Source organism: Dendrobates tinctorius, unplaced genomic scaffold (assembly GCF_039654945.1).
Source record: "Dendrobates tinctorius isolate UK_male_01 unplaced genomic scaffold, ASM3965494v1 ptg000165l, whole genome shotgun sequence".
Classification (NCBI taxonomy): domain Eukaryota; kingdom Metazoa; phylum Chordata; class Amphibia; order Anura; family Dendrobatidae; genus Dendrobates; species Dendrobates tinctorius.
In genome coordinates, this window is record NW_027361832.1 from 19,763,978 (window position 1) to 19,785,421 (window position 21,444).

Here is a 21,444-nt window from a genome sequence, read left to right on the forward strand (position 1 = left end):
ACAGATGTATGGAGGAGACAAGTTGTGGATGGCTTTGTATGTCATGGTTAGGGTTTTGTAATGGAGTCTCTGGGCAATTGGGAGCCAGTGAAGGGATTGACAGAGGGGAGAAGCTGGGGAATAGCGGGGGGACAGGTGGATTAGTTGGGCAGCAGAGTTTAGAATAGATTGGAGGGGTGCGAGAGTGTTTGAGGGGAGGCCACAGAGCATGAGGTTGCAGTAGTCAAGGCGAGAGATGATGAGGGCATGGACTAGGGTTTTTGCAGATTCTTGGGTGAGGAATGAACGGATTCGTGAAATATTTTTGAGTTGAAGTCGGCAGGAAGTGGAAAGGGTTTGGATATGTGGTTTGAAGGAGACATCAGCGTCAAGGATTACGCCGAGGCAGCGAGCTTGTGGGACTGGGGAGAGTGGGCAGTCATTTACTGTAATTGATAGGTTCGTAGGGGGGGTCACGTGAGATGGGGGAAAGATGATGAATTCTGTTTTGTCCATGTTGAGTTTCAGAAATCTAGCGGAGAAGAAGGATGAAATAGTGGACAGACATTGAGGGATTCTGGTTAGTAGGGAGGTGATATCTGGTCCAGAGATGTAGATCTGTGTGTCATCAGCATAAAGATGATACTGAAAGCCATGAGATTCTATGAGCTGTCCCAGGCCAAAGGTGTAAATAGAGAACAGCAGGGGCCCAAGGACTGAACCTTGTGGGACTCCGACAGATAGGGGGCGAGGTGAGGAGGTGGTGTGTGAGTGGGAGATGCTGAATGTCCGGTCTGTTAGGTATGATGAGATCCAGGAGAGGGCCAAGTCTGTGATGCCGAGGGATGAGAGGGTCTGTAATAATAGGGAATGGTCCACTGTGTCAAAGGCAGCCGACAGGTCCAGGAGGAGGAGGACAGAGTAGTGTCGCTTGCTCTTGGCAGTTAAGAGGTCATTGGTGACCTTAGTAAGGGCAGTTTCAGTGGAGTGGTGTGACCGGAAGCCAGATTGTAAGCGGTCGAAGAGGGAGCAAGAAGAGAGATGGGAGGACAGTTCAAGGTAGACGTGTTGTTCCAGTAGCTTGGAGGCGTATGGGAGAAGTGATATAGGGCGATAGCTAGATACAGAGGATGGGTCAAGAGAGGGCTTTTTGAGGATAGGTGTGATGGAGGCATGTTTAAAGCTTGAGGGGAAAACACCAGTTGTTAGTGATAGGTTGAAGAGATGGGTTAGGGTTGGGATGAAGACTGTGGTGAGGTTTGGGATGAAGTGGGATGGGATCGGGTCGAGTGCACAGGTGGTGAGATGTGATCTTGAGAGTAGAGTGGAGAGTCGATCTTCTGTAATGGTGGAGAAGTTGGTTTTGAAGGTGGAGGGCTGGGAAGTCGGGAGGAAGGGCTCTGGGGGTTGTTGACCAAAACTGTCCCTGATGTTATCAATTTTCTGCTTGAAAAATGAGGCAAAGTCTTCAGCTGAGATGAGTGGGGAGGGAGGAGGTGCTGGGGGGCGGAGGAGTGAATTGAAGGTGTTGAATAACTGTTTAGGGTTGTGAGACAGGGAGGATAGGGAGGATTTGCCTATAAGGAGAATCGTTCGGCAAACGACACTGTCAATCTGGCACTGAAGTACATTTTGGATCATACAGATGAACGGCACTCATATGTCCGGATTCTTTTCATGGACTTTAGCTCAGCGTTCAATACCATTGATCCGAATTTACTTCATAAGAAAATGGTAGCTCTTGGAGTCCCTCTCAACTTATGCTTGTGGATTTATAACTTCCTGACAGCCAGGATACAGAGTGTAAAAGTTGGACCATTCACTTCGGACACCTTGGTCACAAACATCGGGGCACCTCAGGGGTGTGTTTTGTCCCCGTTACTGTTTTCTCTCTATACGAATGATTGCATCTCTTCAGCAGACTCAGTAAAAATCTTGAAATTTGCCGATGATATGACACTGATTGGTCTCATCAGGGGAAATGCTGAAGACTTGTATCGGAGTGAGGTGGAAAGAATATGTGACTGGTGTAAAGCCAATAATCTTGTACTCAACACTAAAAAAACTGCTGAGATGGTTGTGGATTTTAGGAAAGATGAGATACTTCCAATCTACATCCATGACAAAGTGGTTCTTAGGGTCACAGAGACCAAATTCCTTGGTGTTATCATCTCTCATGATTTTAAATGGGGGAAAAACGTGGATGCTGTTATAAGAAAAGCACAACAGAGGATGTTCTTCCTGCGTCAGCTGAAAAGATATGGTTTGTCTAAGAATCTGCTGATCTTATTCTTTAATGCTGTCATCAGATCTGTGATTTGTTCCTCTCTGATAGTCTGGTATGGGGGAGCCACTGCGCATGACAAACTCCGCTTACAAAGGACTTTCAGAACAGCAGAGAGAATTATAGGCTCCCCCCTGCCTAAAATCCAGGATCTTTATGATAAGAGTATTCGATCCCACGCATTGAAAATTTCATCCGATCCCTCTCACCCGGGACACTCCTCATTCCAACTACTCCCTTCAGGACGTCGCTTCAGTGTCCCCAAATGCAGCACCAACCGCCATATGAACAGCTTCTATCCACTCTCTGTTCAACAATTAAATCGTCATGTGTAGACTATATACTGTATCTGTCTTGTTAGATGTTACTTGTTGTATCTGTTGTTATATATTATGTTGCCTCTTTGCCACAAAGAATTCCTTGTATATATGTAATATGTACTTGGCGATAATAAATTTGATTGATTGATTGATTGATTGATATGAGAGATGAGAAGTAGGTTTGTTTAAATGTGGCGAGTGTGGTCTTGAAAGTAGTGAGGGACTGTTTGAATGCGATGAAGTGCTCGTTGGAGTGGGATCTTTTCCATCTGAGCTCAGCAGCCCTGGAAGCTCGCCTCAGCTCTTTGGTCAGGCTGGTGTGCCAGGGCTGTCTGTTGATTTTGCGAGTTTTGGTATGTGTAAGTGGGGCAGCAGATTCCAAAGCTACAGCTATTGTGGTGTTATATAGAGCGGCAGCGTCATCCGCATTGTGTAAGGAACTTATATCTGTAAGAGGGAGGAGGGATTCAGAGAATGAGTGTAGGTCAAGGTGTTTAAGATTCCTGCGAGGGTGTGAAAGTTTGTAGGGTGGGGATTGTAGACATGGAGTGAAGAGGGAAGAGAATGTGAGCAGGTTGTGGTCAGAGAGAGGAAGAGGTGAGTTAGAGAGGTTAGATAGGGAGCAGAGGCGGGTGAAGATGAGGTCCAGTGTGTGGCCATCTTTGTGGGTGGCTGTAGAAGACCATCGAGTGAGGCCGAAGGAGGAAGTGAGAGATAGAAGTTTAGTTGCAGCTGAGAGGGAAGTGTCAATGGGGATGTAGAAGTCGCCCATGATGATAGTAGGGATGTCCGCGGAAAGGAAATGAAGTAACCAGGTGGTGAAGTGGTCAAAGAAGGTGGTGGCTGGCCCTGGGGGGCGGTAGATGACAGCCAGTTGGAGGTTGGAGGGGGAGTAGATGCGCACAGAGTGCACCTCAAAGGAAGGGAGGGTAACAGAGGGTGGCAGTGGGATTGGGGTGAAGGAGCAGGTATCTGACAGGAGAAAACCAACTCCTCCGCCATGTTTGCTGCTGGGGCGGGGGGTGTGAGAAAGGTGGAAGCCGCCATACGAAAGTGCAGCAGGAGAGGCTGTGTCAGAAGGGGTGAGCCAGGTTTCGGTGATGGCGAGGAAGGAAAGTTTGGTAGTAACAAAAAGATCATGGATGTAGGAAAGCTTGTTGCAGACAGAGCGAGCGTTCCACAGAGCTCCTGTTAGTGGGACTGGGGAAGCGGGGGCTGGGTGAATGGGTATAAGGTTGGAGAGGTTACGGAAGGTTGTGATAGAGCATGGATGGGAGGTAGAAATGACTGTGGGAATGTGGTGAGGAGGACCAGGATTTGGAGAGATATCACCAGCAGTGAGAAGGAGCAGAGAAAGTGTTAGCAGGTGGGAGCAGGAGAGGGCATGAGGGGGCTGTCTGTGTTTGGAGACAGAGGATTGTATGTTAAGGAACAGTTTTGAGGTGGAGGTGAGGTGGATGGGGAGGATTGAAGAAGAGATGAACAGTTCCTTACAGCACCCACTGGAGGTATCGGATCCGCCCCATTTGGAACAGGAAACCCTACAGGAAAGATAAAAGGGGCGGTCCGCCTTTCCTCCTCAGTTTTGCATTTCAGAGTACCAGGAGGACCGCCAAGGATCAGGCAATGTCTTGTACTTGTAACTTTACTTATCCAACTTTAGCAGATATACTTTTAATATTGATATTTCTAGCAGGGAGGAAAGTGAGCGGGTGCTGTCGTGGACTCATTAAAAGAGCATTACCGGTAAGTAATCCGGCTTTTTACCCTTCTCCACGACAGCACCCACTGGAGAGATTCCAGAGACCATCACCTGGGTGGGACCACCGTGCTAAGGACAGTCCTGCCAAAGCTTAGGTCAGAAGTAGACGAAAGGTCATGTCTATAGTGTCTATAGAAGGTAGAAGGGGATGACCAAATTGCCGCCTTACATATGGTTTCAATTGGAACGTCTCCCCTCTCCGCCCAGGAGGCCGCCATTGCTCTGGTGGAATGTGCTCTGATGTCGTCCGGAGGTTCTTCCTTTTTTGCAGAGTAGGCTAAACGAATGGCATCCCTGATCCATCGGGAAATGGTGCTCTTTGTGACTCCATACCCTTTTTTACAGCCCTGAAAAGAAATGAAGAGAGCCCTACACTGCCTCCAGCTCTCGGACCTTTCAATATACTTTAGGACAGTTCTTCTGACGTCCAAAGTGTGGAATTTCTGCTCTTCCGGAGTGGAGGGATCTTCAAAGAAGGTTGGGAGGAGTATCTCCTGAGACCTATGGTACTTTGTTGATACCTTAGGCAGGTATGAGGGGTCTGGCTTTAATATTAATCTATCCCGGTATACCTGCAAAAAGGGTGGATCTATGGACAGGGCCTGGATATCACCCACTCTCCTAGCGGATGTCAGTGCTACCAAGAGGGCCGTCTTAAATGATAAATATTTAAGGGATATCGTATCTATCGGTTCAAAAGGTTCTTCTGTCAGGGCGTCTAACACCAAGTTTAAGTCCCATGTAGGGATTGTAGGTATGTGAACCGGAGTTATTCTTTCACATGCTGTAATGAATCGTGATATCCACTTATTCCCTGCTATATTATAGCCATACAGCGCCCCCAACGCAGACACCTGTACTTTCAGTGTGTTTACTGACAAGCCCAATTCCTTCCCTTTCTGTAAGAATTCTAAGATAGGAACTATCGGGACTTCTGCTGTATGAGATGCTGTATGAAACTGTAGGAATTTCTTCCATATTCTTTTATAAATTTGGGTTGTGGACTGCTTCCTGCTCTGTAGGAGCGTAGTAATTAATGATTCCGAAAAACCTCTTGATCTTAATAGGTGCCTTTCAAGTTCCACGCCGTCAAGTGTAAGTTGTTCACTTGAGGGTGGAAGAAAGGGCCTTGGGAGAGTAGGTTGGGGTTTGAGGGAAGAACCCAAGGATCTGTCACTGACATAATTCGTAGCCACGAGAACCACGGTCTCTTGGGCCAGAATGGTGCTATCAGGATTACTCTCGCCTTTTCCTCTCTGATTTTCCGAATCACTTGTGGTAGGAGAATCGATGGATGGAAGGCGTATGCCAGCTTGAATTTCCATGAGGCCTGGAGGGCATCCAGTATGTCTGGGTGATCTGCTGGAGACAGGGAAGCAAAGGTCTTTGTTTGTCTGTTCTCCCTTGTGGTGAAGAGGTCCACTTGAGGATGCCCCCATAGGGCTACTATGTCCTGGAAGATTTGGCGATTGAGGCACCACTCCCCTTGCCGAAGTGTGTGTCGGCTTAAGAAATCTGCTTCTTGGTTGTCCTCTCCTCTGATATGAAGAGCTGAGAGGGACAACAAATTGCTTTCGGCTAAGCTTAAGATTCTTGCCGCAGAAGACATCAGAGTCTCTGATCGAGTACCTCCTTGTCTGTTTATGTAGGCCACTGTGGTGGTGTTGTCCGACAGGATCCTGACATGTTTCTGTTGGAGCTGTGGAAGGAAATGATGTAGAGCATAGTATACTGCTGTCAGTTCTTTTAAATTAGACGAGTATTCTCTTTCCTCTCTATTCCATCTTCCCTGACAAAAGCTATTCCCCATATGGGCTTCCCAAGCCTTGGGGGCTAGCGTCGGTGGTTAGGATACCAGATGGTACTATGACCCATGGGACTCCTGAGGATAGATGGTCATCATCTAACCACCATTCCAGAGAAGTCAAGACCTCCTGAGTTAGAGTTATCTTGCTCTCGAGGTGACCACCATGTCGCCTCTCCTCCTGGAGGATCTGATGCTGAAGTGTGCGGACATGGTAATGGGCCCACTGGACTGCAGGGGCACAGGAATCTAGCGACCCCAATAGCGACATTGCCCCTCTCAGAGACATGCGTGGTCTATCTATGGCTGCCTCTACTTTCTCTTTTGTTAGTGCAATCTTTACCTGAGGAAGTAGACATTTCTGGGTTATGGAGTTCAATTGGAACCCCAAAAACATCTGGAGGGATTGCGGAACGAGCCTGGACTTCTGTATATTGATGATCCAGCCTAGGTCCTGCAAAGATGAGATTGCATCAGCCACTCGTTCGGTACATTGGGTATCCGAGTTCCCGATTATTAGGAAGTCGTCTAAGTAAGGTACGATTAAAGTATCTTTTTGACGAAGATAGGCCATCACCTCTGCCATCACCTTGGTGAAGATTCTTGGCGCTGTAGAGAGGCCGAAAGGCATGGCTGTGTACTGAAAATGACTGACCTTGCCATCGAACACCACTGCGACCCTTAGATATTTTTGGTATCTATTATGGATAGGAAGATGATAGTAAGCATCTTTTAAGTCAATCCCCGCCATCACACAATTTGGAAAGAGAAGCTTTATGGTGGATCTGATTGATTCCATCTTAAACTTATAATTTTTTATAAACGTATTAAGCTTCCTTAAATTAATAATTGTTCTAAACGTACCATCTGGTTTGGAAATTAAAAATAAAGGAGAGTAAAATCCTCTACCTTCCTGTCCCTCTGGGACCTCCACTAAAACCCCCTTGTATAGTAGGCTCCGAATTTCTTCTTTGAGGGCCTTTTGTTGGGCCATAGAGTTAAATCATCCCAGACATCTGACTGGGATGATTTAGCGAATCCTGCTTTGAGCAGGGGGTTGGACCAGATGGCCCAGGAGGTCCCTTCCAACTCTACGATTCTATGATTCTATGAAGGCGGGTTAGGATAAAGAAATCATAAGGGTTTTGAAGGAATTCTATTTTCATTCCTTCTTTAATAATACCCAAGATCCATGGGTTTGAGGATATTTGTTCCCATTTTGGATAAAAGAAACGTAATCTACCCCCTACAGGTGGGTCTGATTTTTTAATTTAAATTTTCCCTTCGGAATGTTGGACCCCTGAACATGGTACCCTTTTGTTTCTCTTCTTTTGCGGCCCATCTATTTGGTCTTTCCGTTTGCCTCCTTCTTCCAAACGGTCGTCTCTTAAAGGTTCTCCTATAGAAAGGGATAGAAGAGTCAGGGAACGCCTTCTTCCTCTCCTTTGCTTTGGCGAGTATACTGTCTAACTCTTTCCCGAAGAGAAACTCACCCTCGCATGGGGTTGCACAAATCTTAGCCTTTGATTGCGCGTCCCCCTTCCAGCTCTTCATCCACAATGCCCTTCTGGCGTTGTTCACAAGAGCTGCTGATCTTGCTGCCAGCCGTAGAGTGTCCGCCGACGCATCAGCCATAAAGGCAGCTGCCCCTCTAATTAATGGGATAGCGGCCCGTAATTTTTCTCTGGACACCTTTTGCTCGATTTGTTGATCCAGCTGGTCCAACCACACGAGCATAGATCTAGTGGTGCATGTGCTGGCTACCGCTGGCTTAAAAATACCCGTGGTAGATTCCCAAGACCTCTTCAATGATGATTCTGCCTTGCGGTCTAACGGGTCTGCCAACAAGCCTGCGTCCTCTACTGGAATAGCTGATTGTTTCGAGGCAGAGGATATAACGGCATCCACTTTTGGCACTTTGGTCCATTTTAATAGCTCCTCATCGCTAAATGGATACTTTCTTTTTGAGGCTGATGGGAGAAAACTTCTTTGGTCGTGTTTTTCCCATTCCCTTTTTATTAGGGCCTTAATTGCCGGTATTACCGGGAATGCTCTCCTTTTCTTTTCCGCCAATCCCGCAAACATTATGTCTTGTGCGGTTTGGGCACCCCTTGGTTCCTCACACCCCATAGTGCTTCTCACCGATTTGACTAGGTTGTCCACACTATCCAGGGGGAAACATGACCGTCCCTCCATGTCTGATGACGACTAGGATGTGAGTGAGGAGTCAGAGATTAACCCCCCTTCTTCCTCTGACTCTGAGCTGAGGGTTAATTGCTTTTTGCTGCCAGTCTATGAGGGAGTTTTGGCACGGTTAATAGCCTGTACACATTCTTTATGCTTGGATTTATCCTTTTTCTTTGTCTAGAAGGGGACACCAAGGCGGGGGGGGGGGGGGAGGTCAGCTTAGTAGGCAGAGTATATACTTTGCACACTCACCCAGTGAAGCCTTATATTACAGATCAGATGGCTGAGATCCCGTCCTAGGCCTTGATTCTCCTGCTTCATTCCTGCGGCCGGTGTTGCGGTCCCTGGTGGAGCTACCTCCTGCAGAATCCCCCGCTGGAGCGTGCGCTTCCGTTGGGGATGACATTGCTGCATCGCCGCTCAGCTGCGCCGCTGTTTAAATAGTTTGCCTCTTTTTTTTTTTTTTTTCTCTGCCGTCCCCCCGGAAGTTGCTCCTCCTCCCTGGGATCACCGCGCGCATGCCCCGACGCGCTCTCAGCCATCCTGCCCCGGAAGTTCAACCATTACTTCCGGGGGGTCAGGAGACTCTGCGCCGGCCGGCTACCGCGCCGCTTTGATGTGCGGCCCCCGCTCTCCATGCGGTCCCCCTCTCTATGCACCGCCACCGCTGCGCGCTTTTAATTTCAAAAGAAAACCCCTTCTTTTTTTTTTTTTTTCTTCTGCGCCACTGGCGCTCTTACCACTCCCAGCAGCGGTGCGTCCCGGTGCCTACCGGCGCTCTCCTGGGTGAGACGGGGCGGCCCTCCCCGGACCCCGTCATCACCCTTCGTTCACCAGACGAGGGGGGAGCCGTCTAGCGGAATCTCCCCCGACGCTGCCTCCGGACCGCAGCCCCTGTCGTTCACATGGAAACTGCACAGGCGGCATGCCTGGCCCAGGTATTCTTTCCTGAAGGATATCGTGGCTCCGTTTGGAACAGGAAACCAAAACTGAGGAGGAAAGGCGGACCGCCCCTTTTATCTTTCCTGTAGGGTTTCCTGTTCCAAATGGGGCGGATCCGATACCTCCAGTGGGTGCTGTCGTGGCGAAGGGTAAAAAACTTTCTGCATCTTCTCTGCTCTATCAGTCTGTGAAAATCAGACCGCACTCTGATGTCATCCAAGTACGGTCCGATTTTTTTTCAAGGACCCATTGACTTGCATTGCTGATTTTGATGAAAATCGGACATGTCTCCGCAATTTTCCACGGATCTCCCGGTTCGCAAAAAAAAACCCCCAGACATGTGAATGCCCCATAGACTATCACATGTACGTGCGATATCCATGAAATTCAAACTAAGCGACTGCAGTGTTTCATGCCTGGCCTAGAAAACCTATTTAATTTTGTTTTTTTTACAGTTTATAACCAATTGACAGTATTTTTTGCCATTTCAGTTCTAAAACTGTCTTTTATGAATTTTCAGGATATTTTTTGCATACAGTTTCTAATCCTTTCATGACAATCGCTATTATATATTTTTTAATTATTAACACATTCCAAATATAAATAGAACTGAAAATATCCTCAATTGTTGTCATTTTCAAACCCAGGTATTAGAATGGAAACAAAGGATCTATGAAGATTTATGTAAGATCAACAATGGCTCATGGAGAACGGAGGATATTCAAGAAGCCGTGTCTTCCTGCCCAGATTACAAGTCCGCTCTGCAGTACCTGTCACACGAGTGTCAGATATGTTGTGAGCAATACCCATACTCAAAGGTTACCTTTTTTTATATTTACTAAATGCAATAAAATAAAGCAAATGGAAAAATCCAAAAAAATAATGAACCAGGTGGACTGTCACGTAAAATTATGAAGTCTATGGTACCATAGCAGAATGTAGGATTTACAAGAATAATGTAGCATCGGAAAAAATTTAGACATTAGCAGGGGTGTATTAAAAACACAATAGGCCCAGTAAAAATAAAAATGGGTATTTAACTCAAAAGAACTTAAAAAACAAGGATTGGTTATAAATACAATAACCACTAGAAAGTGTAATCCATAAAAATATTTTATTATAATTTTTAAATATTTTAAATAAATTTTTTTTACAGTGCATCAATACTACTGGCCATTATACAAAGTGAGGTGACCAACATAATACATAGTATTCAGTAGTGCTTTTAGGCCTAATCTAGCAAGTTATAGCCAACAACTACATATCATGAAAATCTAGATATCACTTTTCCACACATAAAAGGCATAAATAGTAAAAACCAGCAAGTTGGCAACACTTACATATATAGAAATGATGAGACAGGTCCCCACCGCCCCAACGCACGTTTCGTATTAAAACTTCATCAGGAGGGGTGTGTCTAGGCTATGGGGGGTTCAGCCATCAAGCCATCTAATGCGGTGGTCACAGGTGTCTCCAAGGCAATGGCATTTTTCTGCCCACATTATGGGATAAGGCTCTTTTTAAGCTGTCAGCCAGCTCAGATGTAACATGCCGCCTCACCTAATTAAATTTTATTTGCGTACTTAAGACGGGAGTACAGTTGAAGCCCTTACTCCCGACACCTCCAGGTCAGGGCGACATCAGCAGCGCGATCAAGTAATCGGACTGTACACTGTACAGTTGGTGAAAGTCACTAGGTTAAGTGATACCTGGAGATGAAGCTTTATTGGGGAATGTTGTAGCGGAAGGGGACAGAGTTTGAGGAGACAGAGAGTGGAGGAGGAGGGGTGAAATGTGTGATGAGATTTTTAGGTGGAGAACAGAAGTGGAGGGAATGGTTGAGGAAACAGTTTGAAAACCTATGGGAGAATATGTGAAGAGACAGTATGGGGAGAAAGGGTGGAAATGTGTGAGAAGACAGTATGGGGAGGGGGTAAATATGTGAGGAGACAGTATAATGAGGGAGGGGGAAATGTATGAGGTGACAAAGTGGGAAAAGTAAGGGTCAGTGAAATATGTGTGGAGACAGTATGGTGAACCAGGGGTTGTGTGAGGAGGTAAATTTCCCAGTGGCAAGATGTGGAAAGCTCATAGAGACTTATCCAAATGACTTACAGCTGTAATTGCAGCAACAGGAGGCTCTACAAAGTACTGACTTTCGGGGGTCAATAGTTGTGCACACTGAAGTTTTCAGTTATTTTGTCCTATTTATTGTTTGGCTCACAGTTAAGGGAATGTTCTCTACATGAACCGATGGAAACCCTAAAAAAAAAAAAAACGGTGAAATGCCAGGCTGTGAGGTAGCGCAAAACACTAACAAATGCCACTGTATATGCTCTTTTTAGATAGGGAATGAAGATGCAAGGGATGCAAAGATGCAAATAAAGAGAAAAACTTAGTTTTAATGATAATATATAACTGTAGAAACAATTAAATACTAATATAAAAGCAAACCAATCAGTCACAGTATGGAATAAAGGAAGGGGGAGAAAAAGGAAAGGAGTAGTTTGGGAGAGACGTATGTATGCAGTAAATACATACAGTATATATTATGGTGCAGGTTTCTTAGCGGTCGTTGCTTTATCTTTCAGTTTGTGAAGATGACGCACTGCGATTGTGCCTTCTGTGAAATGTGTTTCATTCATCATTTCTCCTCCATTATCAAAGAGAAAAGTATTATCCATGTGGTGTGTCCAATCTGCAAAATGCCTGATCTGGAGAATGAAGACAACTCCGAGGAATCCATGGAGTTTTTTAACTTGCTGGACACACAGGTATATAAACATGGATATAAAAAGTTGGTGACGAATGGACCAGTCTGACCGGTGACCATACAAATGTTTTAGCCACATAAGTTTTGAACATTTTATTGTATGTGTCCGTAAAAATGTCTTCGTTGAACATCTAGACACGTTTATGGACATTATTAATTCCCAACATACTTTGCTGACATAATTGTAATGTACACACTGTCTCTCCATATTCCTGTACTTTTAGATCCATCACTATCTGGATTCAGAAACACATGAGTTGTTTCAACGTAAGCTTAGAGACAAAGCCCTATTGGAGATGCCCAATTTCAGCTGGTGCAGTCATGTAAGTGACAAGATATGTTTGGACATTAATCTGTCATGAGTTTTTGCTACCTAATCTGAGAGCACCATGATGTAGGGGCAGAGATCTTGATTCCCGTGATGTGTCATTTACTGGGCTGTTGCTGTACTTTTTATAAATTCACTGTTTTATCAGCACGAAAATATCAATAAAGGACAAGTAAACTTACTGCCAAGTAGTCCAACCACACCCCCACCTCTAATTGGCAGTTTTCTGCCTATGTACAGTGTACACAGAAAGGCCAATCAGTGGTGCGGGTGGGGTTATACAGAGCTCGGCATTCAGAGGACTAGTAGATCTGCAGCAAGGAAAACCTTTTTTAATTAAAAGTGCAGAAAGCAGCCCAGTAAGTGATACATCACTGGAATCAGGGTCTCTGCCCCTACATTATGCTGCTCTCAGACGAGGTGGCAAAAACCTGGTGACAGATTACTGTAATAACATTTATTCTTTAATTATAGCTATTGCTTTCTGAGCACCAAACAGAGACACACAGCTTATGTGTCCATAAGACAAGCCCACAGGTTATCTGAATGGTACAGCACAAGGTCTAAGTGGCAAGTACATTCAGATGTGCCCTTAAATTTTTATATGAATTGGACCACATTAGCAATGTTCACTTTAATTTGTACATTTCTCCGTTAGTTTATTATCATTCAGTCAGGTCTCCACCAGATCCTGGTCCTGCGACGTCTGCCTCTGTCACCAGGTGCCGCCGTATGCACTCTGGTGATAGAAGAGATGCCGGAACCAGAAGTTCTGGACGGTGCAGCTCTGTCCAGCCACTGAGGTTATGATGGCTGGGATCTTGCATTGCTGTCCAGTCTGACAGTATGGGCTCATACTCACTTGCGCCTTGAGTCTCTCGCATGAAAACCTGGCAAACCGCCGGCACTGGGACCGGAGCGTGCGGCTACATGTCTTTCTATGTAGCCACACGCTCCGAGTGCCGGCGGCAGTGCCAGGTTTTCATGCGAGAGACTCGAACGAGAATCGTGCGAGTCCCTCGCAAGTGAGTATGAGCCCTATGGGTGTGTGCGGTACAGATGAAGTTATCAGCTCCTTCGTTCAGCCAATTGGAAAGCACCACAGCCTACTAAAGCTTCCAGCTTACTGCTGGAAGCTGCCAGATCTAGCTTTGTGCTCCTCTGGGTAAGAGCTGTGGTTCTGCTCCTGCATAGTATTTGAGGGTTCCTGTTTTGACCTCAGCTTGGTTTTGTCTTACGGTCCTCCTCCTGATGATTTTGTATCTTTGCTGCCCTCTTGATTTTGATTTGACTACTTGACCCCTCCTGCCAGCCTGTCCCGCCACTCAGCAGCTTATTCCGTGTCCCCAGCTCAGGGGCCCCTTTTTAAGTTCAGATCCCTGTACAGGGGTTAAAGGGTGAAGGCCCATGCAACCCCTGGGATCTGGTAAGCAGAGTGGCTTTAGCGAAGCCTGTCTGTGGTAGCCACTTTAGAGCTGCTAGGCGACTACTGATAGAGCCGCAGTACACATTCCATGTTATTATATAGTTTTATTCCATTATTATCTAGTTTTTATCTGTTTTTCATTCAGTGTCCATTTGGCATTTTGCATGAAAGAGACACGTTACAAATGGAATGTCCAACATGTAACAAGAGCACGTGTTTCAACTGCAAGGAACAAGTAAGTGCATGATTTAAAGGCTGTCCACGGTTTAGAAATACTTTAAAAATTGGCTCATGACAGTCCAAAAATGCAGTCACTTGCTCCTGTACTTTTCCCTTTCTCAGGATCAGACACACAAGCCTACACTAAGGATGGCTATTAGGCAATAAATCAATGTTTTCATTCATGGGGTAAATTCTGGAGGAAACTCGTTTAAGGAGAACATTGCAACTGGATGAAGTTTCAGACTTAGGATGTTATATGGTGGCAGTGCCTTCCTTTTTGGCCACCATGTCCTTGAAAAAAATTATCATAATACAGTAATTTTTACTTTCTCCTTCAGAAAAACAGTGATTCAATGAGTATTGACTTTCTCAAATCCAGCGGTTCTTACATTGAACCTAGATTGCAATGTTTTTTAGGTTTCCAATTGCTTTCCTGGCCTCACCTCAGACAGGGCTGGTTTGTGACACACATGATCATAATGCTCAAATCAGTGCATCACATTGGGTGAAACTAGAGACAGTGGGCGCTATATTAGGCCCCTTTAACACATCAGTTTTTTGCTATCAGTCGCAATCCGTCGAATTTTGAAAAAAATCTGCCCCCAGCCACCCCAGAAAGGCGCCAATTCCGGCACTTAGCCTCTCTATTCCCATTGCCTTTAGCGGTGGCTCATGGGTTACTAAGGGGTTAATGTCTCCTTGCTATTGAAAAGTGACATTAAGCCTGGTTAATAATGGAGAGGTGTCAATAAGACATCCATTAATCTTATAGTAGTAAAGGGTTGAAAAAAAACAAACACACACATTAATTAAAAATTATTTTAATGAAATAATTACACAAAGTTTTTGACCAAATTTATTATGCTGCCAATCCAACAGAATCTCTTGTTCACTTGTAAAAAAAAAAAAAAATTAAAAACCAACAATATCCATACCTCTCCGCAGTTCAGTCAGGTCCCCTGCTGCAATCCATCTCAAGGGGTTAACTAGTTTACAACAGGGACCGGTGCTAATGCTACTGGCCCCGCTGTAAACCACTGTAGAAAGAATGAAATCATGCCTGCGCAGGCTTCCCGGCTGACCGGAGATGAACTGATTAGCGTGGGAAAGTTTCTGAACTTTTTCCCATGCTCCCGAGTTCACCTCAGGTCAGGCGGGGACTCAGCGCAGCTTCAGTGATGTCAGCGGTAGTCAGTGAGGCTGCGCAGAGTCCCTGGCTGACCTGAGGTGAACTGACAGCGTGGGAAAAAGTTCAGAAACTTTCCCACGCTTATGAGTTCATCCCCGGTCAGTCGGGGCGCCTACACAGACATGATTTAATTCATTCAGCAGTGGTTTACAGCCGGGTCGGTAGCATTAGTTAACCCCTTGTGGTGGATTGCAGCTGGGGACCTGCCTGAACTGCGGAGAGGTATGGATTTTGTTGTTTTAGTTGTTTTTTTTCTTACAGGAGAACAAGGGATTTGTTTGGATTAGCAGCTTAATAAATTGTCAAAAACATTGTGTAATTATTTCATTAAAAGAATTTTTAATTAATATGTGTTTTTTAACCCTTTACTACTATGGGATTAATAATGGAGAGGTGTCTCATTGGTGTCTTATAGATGCGCCTTTTCTGTGGTGGCTGGGGGCAGATTTTTTTCCAGCTGAGGGGGCAATAACCATGGTCCCTCTCTAGGCTATTAATATCTGCCCTCACTCACTGGCTTTCCCTCTCTGGCGGAGAAAATACCACGGGAGCCCACAAATTTTTTTCAACAAATTTACCCGTTAAATTAACACCTACATGTCCCAGATTTGACACACATACACTAATCTAATTATTAGTCAAAGACATATAAAAAACTAAAATTAAATGAAATGGTTTACTGTATGTAAACCATGTGTCATTTCATGTCGGGTTTTGTAATGATTTTACAGAAGCTGACAATTGATTTAGCGGCTACTATGCTATGTAGAACTCTATGAAATATAATATATATATATATATATATGTGTGTCTCAATGACATGTATATACTGAATACACATTTATGTATTCTATGTGTATATATCTATTCTTTCATTTGTGTTTTAACCTGTCTTTGAGATCCATTATATGTCCATTTTGCAAGCCGGCGAGAAAATCTCGCCATACGGATGTCATGCGGATGTCACACGGATGCTTAGATGCAAGAAAATCGCATCCTGGCATTACAATAGGATGACATATGAATCACAAAACTTTGGTTAAAATAGAAAAAATTCATGGTTTAAAAAACGGATCCATCAAAAACGGAAGAACGCATTAAAAAACTGTCGGATCTGTCGAAAAAACAGATCTGTCGCATCAGTTTTTCACAATCTGCGACGGATCCATCAAGCCAACGGATTGTGACTGATGGCAAAAACTGATGTGTGAAAGGGGCCTGACTCATTTGAATACAGTGATTGGGGATGTGTAATAGAACTTTTATATAGTACAGTGCTACATACATGGCGTGGCTCTCTATGGGGGCTACACACATGGCACCACTCTCTATTGGGGCTTCATACACTTCACTGCTCTCTATTGGGGCTACATACATGGAGCTGCTCAGAATCAGGACAACATACAAGGCACTGTTCTCTATTGGGGCTACATACACGGTACTGCTCTGAATCAGGGCTACATACACGGCACTGCTCTTTATTGGGGCTATGTACACGGCACCGCTCTCTATTGGGGCTACATACACTACACTGGTTTCTATTGGGGCTACATACACAGCACCTCCCTCTATTGGGGCTACATATGTAGGGAAGGTGACCTGACGGACGGACTTGTCAGCAAGTTGGAAGGAGGGTTTGCACATTTTAGGCAGATAGCAGTTATGACAGTGGGGAAACAGCTAGGAAAGTGTAGGTGACGTGCAGTACCTGGGGTTGACCAAAAGATGGCAGGGAGGACTGTGAGTTTAGGACTTGACAGCAGCTTAGGGCTTTAGAAACCATTGGTCATGGGGGTCAGAGTTACAGGGAAGCGGGAAAGTTATAAATTTGACAGGAGGGTTCCAGAAAGTTCCAGTCCCCGGGAGTTGCTCAAGAGACGAGAAGTTCGTGACAGTTTGTGTGCTGTGAGGAGAGCCAAGCCAGGGGACTGAGGAGAGAAGAAGTTAGGGGGGTGGTCCTGACAGAGAGTTCTGCAGTGCAGACGAGGCCATTGGGAAAAGCATACCGTATTGAAGACGAAACTGACCAGTGAAAGTGCTGATGGTGTACGAGCCTAAGGCGGCCACAGTGACTGGGCTGACAGGATCGTCACTAAGTGAGAGAGGGACGGTACGTGTATATACGTCCCTGGTGTAACAGTACGGTGTGTGTAACGGGGCCTGGACACGGAGGGCCGTGAAGAGAATTGGGGTGTATTGCGAGGGCCGTCAGTCGGACGGCGGGAAATAAACTTGGACCTGGTGCACCCGAAATCTGCCTCCATCTTGTGTCTGTACGTCACTGCGTGGTATACAAAGGGACCACCCCCCAGCCCGGCCCACTGACCCTACACATACATGGCACCGCTCTCTATTGGGGTTACATACACAGCGCTGCTCTGAATCAGGGCTACATACATGGCACTGTTCTCTATTGGGGCTATATACATGGCACTGCTCTCTATTGAGGCAACATACACAGAGCCGCTCTCTATTGGGCGTACATACATGGCATTTCTCTATGTTGGGGATGCATACACGATACTGCTTTGAATCGGGGCTACATACACAGCACTGCTGTGAATGGGGGCTACATACATGGCACTGTTCTCTATTGGGGCTACATACACAGAACCGCTCTCTATTGCGGCTACATACACGGCACTGCTCTGAATTGGGGCTACATACACGGCACTGCTCTGAATTGGGGCTACATACACGGCACTGTTATCTATTGAGGCTACATAGACGGCACTGCTCTGAATCGGGGCTACATACATGGCACTGCTCTGTATCGGGGCTTGTAATGCAGCGGTATCCATGCTGTGCAGTGATGAGGCAGTGACCCAGGCAAGTTCAAAACAAAATGTGTAATGTCAAAAATCTCACACATTGCACAGCACGCTGTATCCTCCGGATCACAGCCGGGTAAACAAAAGACTGTCCAGGACCACTTGCCGTGAGTGACCGCACTGCCTGGTACACAGAGGGTGCCAGCTCTTTTGGCTCAGGTTGACCCTGTGTTGCCTCAGGGAGTGCTCTGCAGACCAACTGCTCTGTCTGTTTGCAAGACCAGAACTGACGCACCCTTATCCTTTCCTGCAGGGCTTTAACCAAAGAACCTGTGGCCTATAGCCACATGGAAAACCTGGGCCAGGAGTGAGATGGACCACACATCTACTATCCTGCAGTCTGTTTCACAACATCCCAGAGCCGGTTTTCCCTACATCTGCCTCAGACACTAGCATGTCCAAGGCTAACAATTATTTATATTATTTTTAGTCTGCATTGCAGTCACCCCTACACCCGTAACTTCCATGCACTCCTATGGTTATCATACACCTCCATGCATATCCTGGGCAGACAACACAGTGACCCCTAAATGTGACATTGGTCACTGTTTCACCATCGCAATCCCAGCTACGCCTGTGACCGCAATGCATTCCCATAGCCTCAACACACCTCCGTGCGTATCCTGGGGAGAAAATATAGCGCCCTCTGTAGCTGTAACAGGGCTCACTTCCTCACAGTCTACATACAGGTCACTGCTCTCTTTTGAGGCTATATACACGGCACTGCTCTGAATTAAGGCTACATACTGTACATGGCACTGCTCAGAATATGGGCTACATACACAGCACTGCTCTCTATTGAGACAACATGCACGGCACTGTACTGAATCGGGGCTACATACATGGCACTGCTCTGAATCAGGGCTACATACACGGCACTGTTCTCTATTGCGGCTACATACATGGTACTGGTCTCTTTTGGGGCTACATACATGGTACTGCTCTCTATTTGGACTTCATAAATGGCGCTACTCTCTATTGGGGCTACATACACCACTCTGCTCTCTATTGGGGCTACATACACGGCACTGCACAGTATCGGAGCGGAGCTACATACATTGCTCTGCTCTTTATTGGGGCTACATACACCAATCTGCTCTCTATTGGGGCTACATACACGGCACTGCACAGTATCGGAGCGGAGCTACATACATTGTTCTGTTCTTTATTGGGGCTACATAAACCAATCTGCTCTCTATTGGGGCTACATATATGGCACTGCTCTCTAGCAAGGCTTCTTACATGGCACTGCTCTCTATTGAGCCAACATACATGGCACTGCTCTCTATCAAGGCTAGATACATGGCACTGCTCTCTATCGAGGCAACATGCACTGCACTGTCCACCATTGGGGCTATATACATGGCATTGCTTTCCATTGAGGCTAAGTATTTTGCTTTAATCGGTATTATTTCTGAATTTAAAGTTATGATCTCAAATTGCAGTGGTAATCTTAGGATAAATTAAAGGAGCATCCCCAATGAATGCCATAAATACTTGATAGCTCTTGAATAAATGGAAATTCTGTAAATATTTAAGATAGATATACCTCTTTAAACCCTTCCTGACATTGGACCTATTGTTATGTCAAATGTCTGATCCCCATCTTTAATACAGGCACAGGGGCTGAGCCTGCATAATTTCCTGACAGTGGCATTTACAGTGGAGCGAATTGAGGGGGCTCCATTCCACCCTCCCATCAGCCATCATGTGATGCAATTGTGGGGTACCAATGGGTCAAGGCAAGGGCCTGCTGAAGACCCCAAGTATGATATGATTGAACACCAGTGAAAACTAGCCTGTAGCTGGTGTTCATGTGTGTGAATATCTGAGGTTGTGGGTTTTAATAATCAACTAGGCACAGTAACAATGCAAATATTTTTTATTCCCCGTACCAGGTGATACCCACTGTCTCCCAACTTGTGGTTGGCCCACAGCTTTTATATCTCCCGCCAGTATAGTCTGTAGTCACAGTCCATACTCCATACCACGACCATAGCATATGTCTTTTGTTCCAGCTGGCGCCAGTCCTTAGGCCATCTCCAATAACCAATCTCCTTAGGCCATCCATACAGGGGCATCAGGACCTCACCAACAGATCCTCCCTCCTCGCATCAACTCACTAAACATGTGGCTTATTGTTCTCCCTCTTCTGGGAACAGTCCCCTGGATGAGCAGAAGTGTTCACACACTCTCCCTTAAGCATTTGCTTTTAGCTTAAATAATGAAAAATGTTCCAGAAGACAGTCTACAGCTGGTGTACAGGTTTGTTAATTAGGTAGTAGAGATGAGCTCACATCGTCGGCTCCCTCCTTATTCGGCAAGCTATAGCGCTTACTGAAGAAGCTCCATTGGGAACCTGAATACCTGTAGCGCTGCCGATAATCAGCTGTTCGGTGCTACAGCTGCATGTGCCACGGCTGTGTGACAGTCACAACACACAGGCTCTCCATGCATGTGTTGTATCTGTCACACAGCCGCAACATATGCAGCTGTGGCGCCGAAGAGCTGATTTTCAGGAGCGCTACAGGTATCCGGGCTCCCGATGCAGCTTCTTCGGTAAGCGCTATAGCTTGCTGAATAAGGAGGGAGCTGAAGATATTTGCTCATCTCTATTAGGGAGGGCTCCTGTAGAGAGGAGCAAAGATGCACATGCCCCACCGGATGCAGGATATAAATGCTAAAGTAGACCTTATGCATACATGAGATCCAGCTGTACGTCTTCCTCTGCTTACTGTCAGTGAATTTCCAGGTAAAATTAGTGCACTTAAACTGATGAGTAAACAAATTTCTAATAAAACACAAGTCCGTATGCCTTAGGGTACCGTTACACTTAGCGATGCACCAGCGATCCCGACAACGATATGGATCGCTGGTGCATCGCTAAGTGGTCGCTAGTGAGCTGCCACACAGGCAGATCTCACCAGCGACATCGCAGGGGTCAGGGGTCGTGACTTACCTGTCAGACGCGGCGATCCTGACGTCTTCCTGCCCGCGTCCACGCGTCGCTCGTCGGCGCCGCAGGAAGCGCCCGATGAGAAATGGTCCAGGACCTTCTCGCGCGACCAGCGATGAGCAGCGGGGGAGCGGGTCGGAGGTAAGTATCAGACATCGCGATATCGCTAGCAATATCGCTGCTACGTCACAAAATCGGTGACGTTACAGCGATATCGCTATGTGTAACGGGGGCTTTAGAGCCATGGATTCTGCTCTATGTGCATTGGTCCAATAGCCTTTAGCTCAAGGCCATCTCCTCACAATGGGAAACTGCTATTTTTACTATATGCTCCCGTTCTGTGGCATTGCAGCATATAGTGTAAGCGATTGGACGATTTCAAATGCCCTACGATCAGTAAAGAACAATGGGTCTATGTAAATGTCAGTGTGTTTTGACTGA

General features: G+C 46.0%; 1 protein-coding gene across 1 annotated transcript in view; it reads left to right on the plus strand.

Moving 5' to 3' along the window:
• The window catches only part of LOC141053185 (E3 ubiquitin-protein ligase RNF31-like), a 67,898-nt gene that overhangs the window by 12,410 nt on the left and 34,044 nt on the right, over positions 1 to 21,444 (plus strand). Inside the window, exons 5-8 of the mRNA XM_073550554.1 lie at positions 9,926 to 10,096; positions 11,870 to 12,052; positions 12,276 to 12,374; positions 13,951 to 14,040. Coding sequence (XP_073406655.1) covers positions 9,926 to 10,096; positions 11,870 to 12,052; positions 12,276 to 12,374; positions 13,951 to 14,040 — 543 coding nt within the window. The remainder of the gene's footprint in view (positions 1 to 9,925; positions 10,097 to 11,869; positions 12,053 to 12,275; positions 12,375 to 13,950; positions 14,041 to 21,444) is intronic.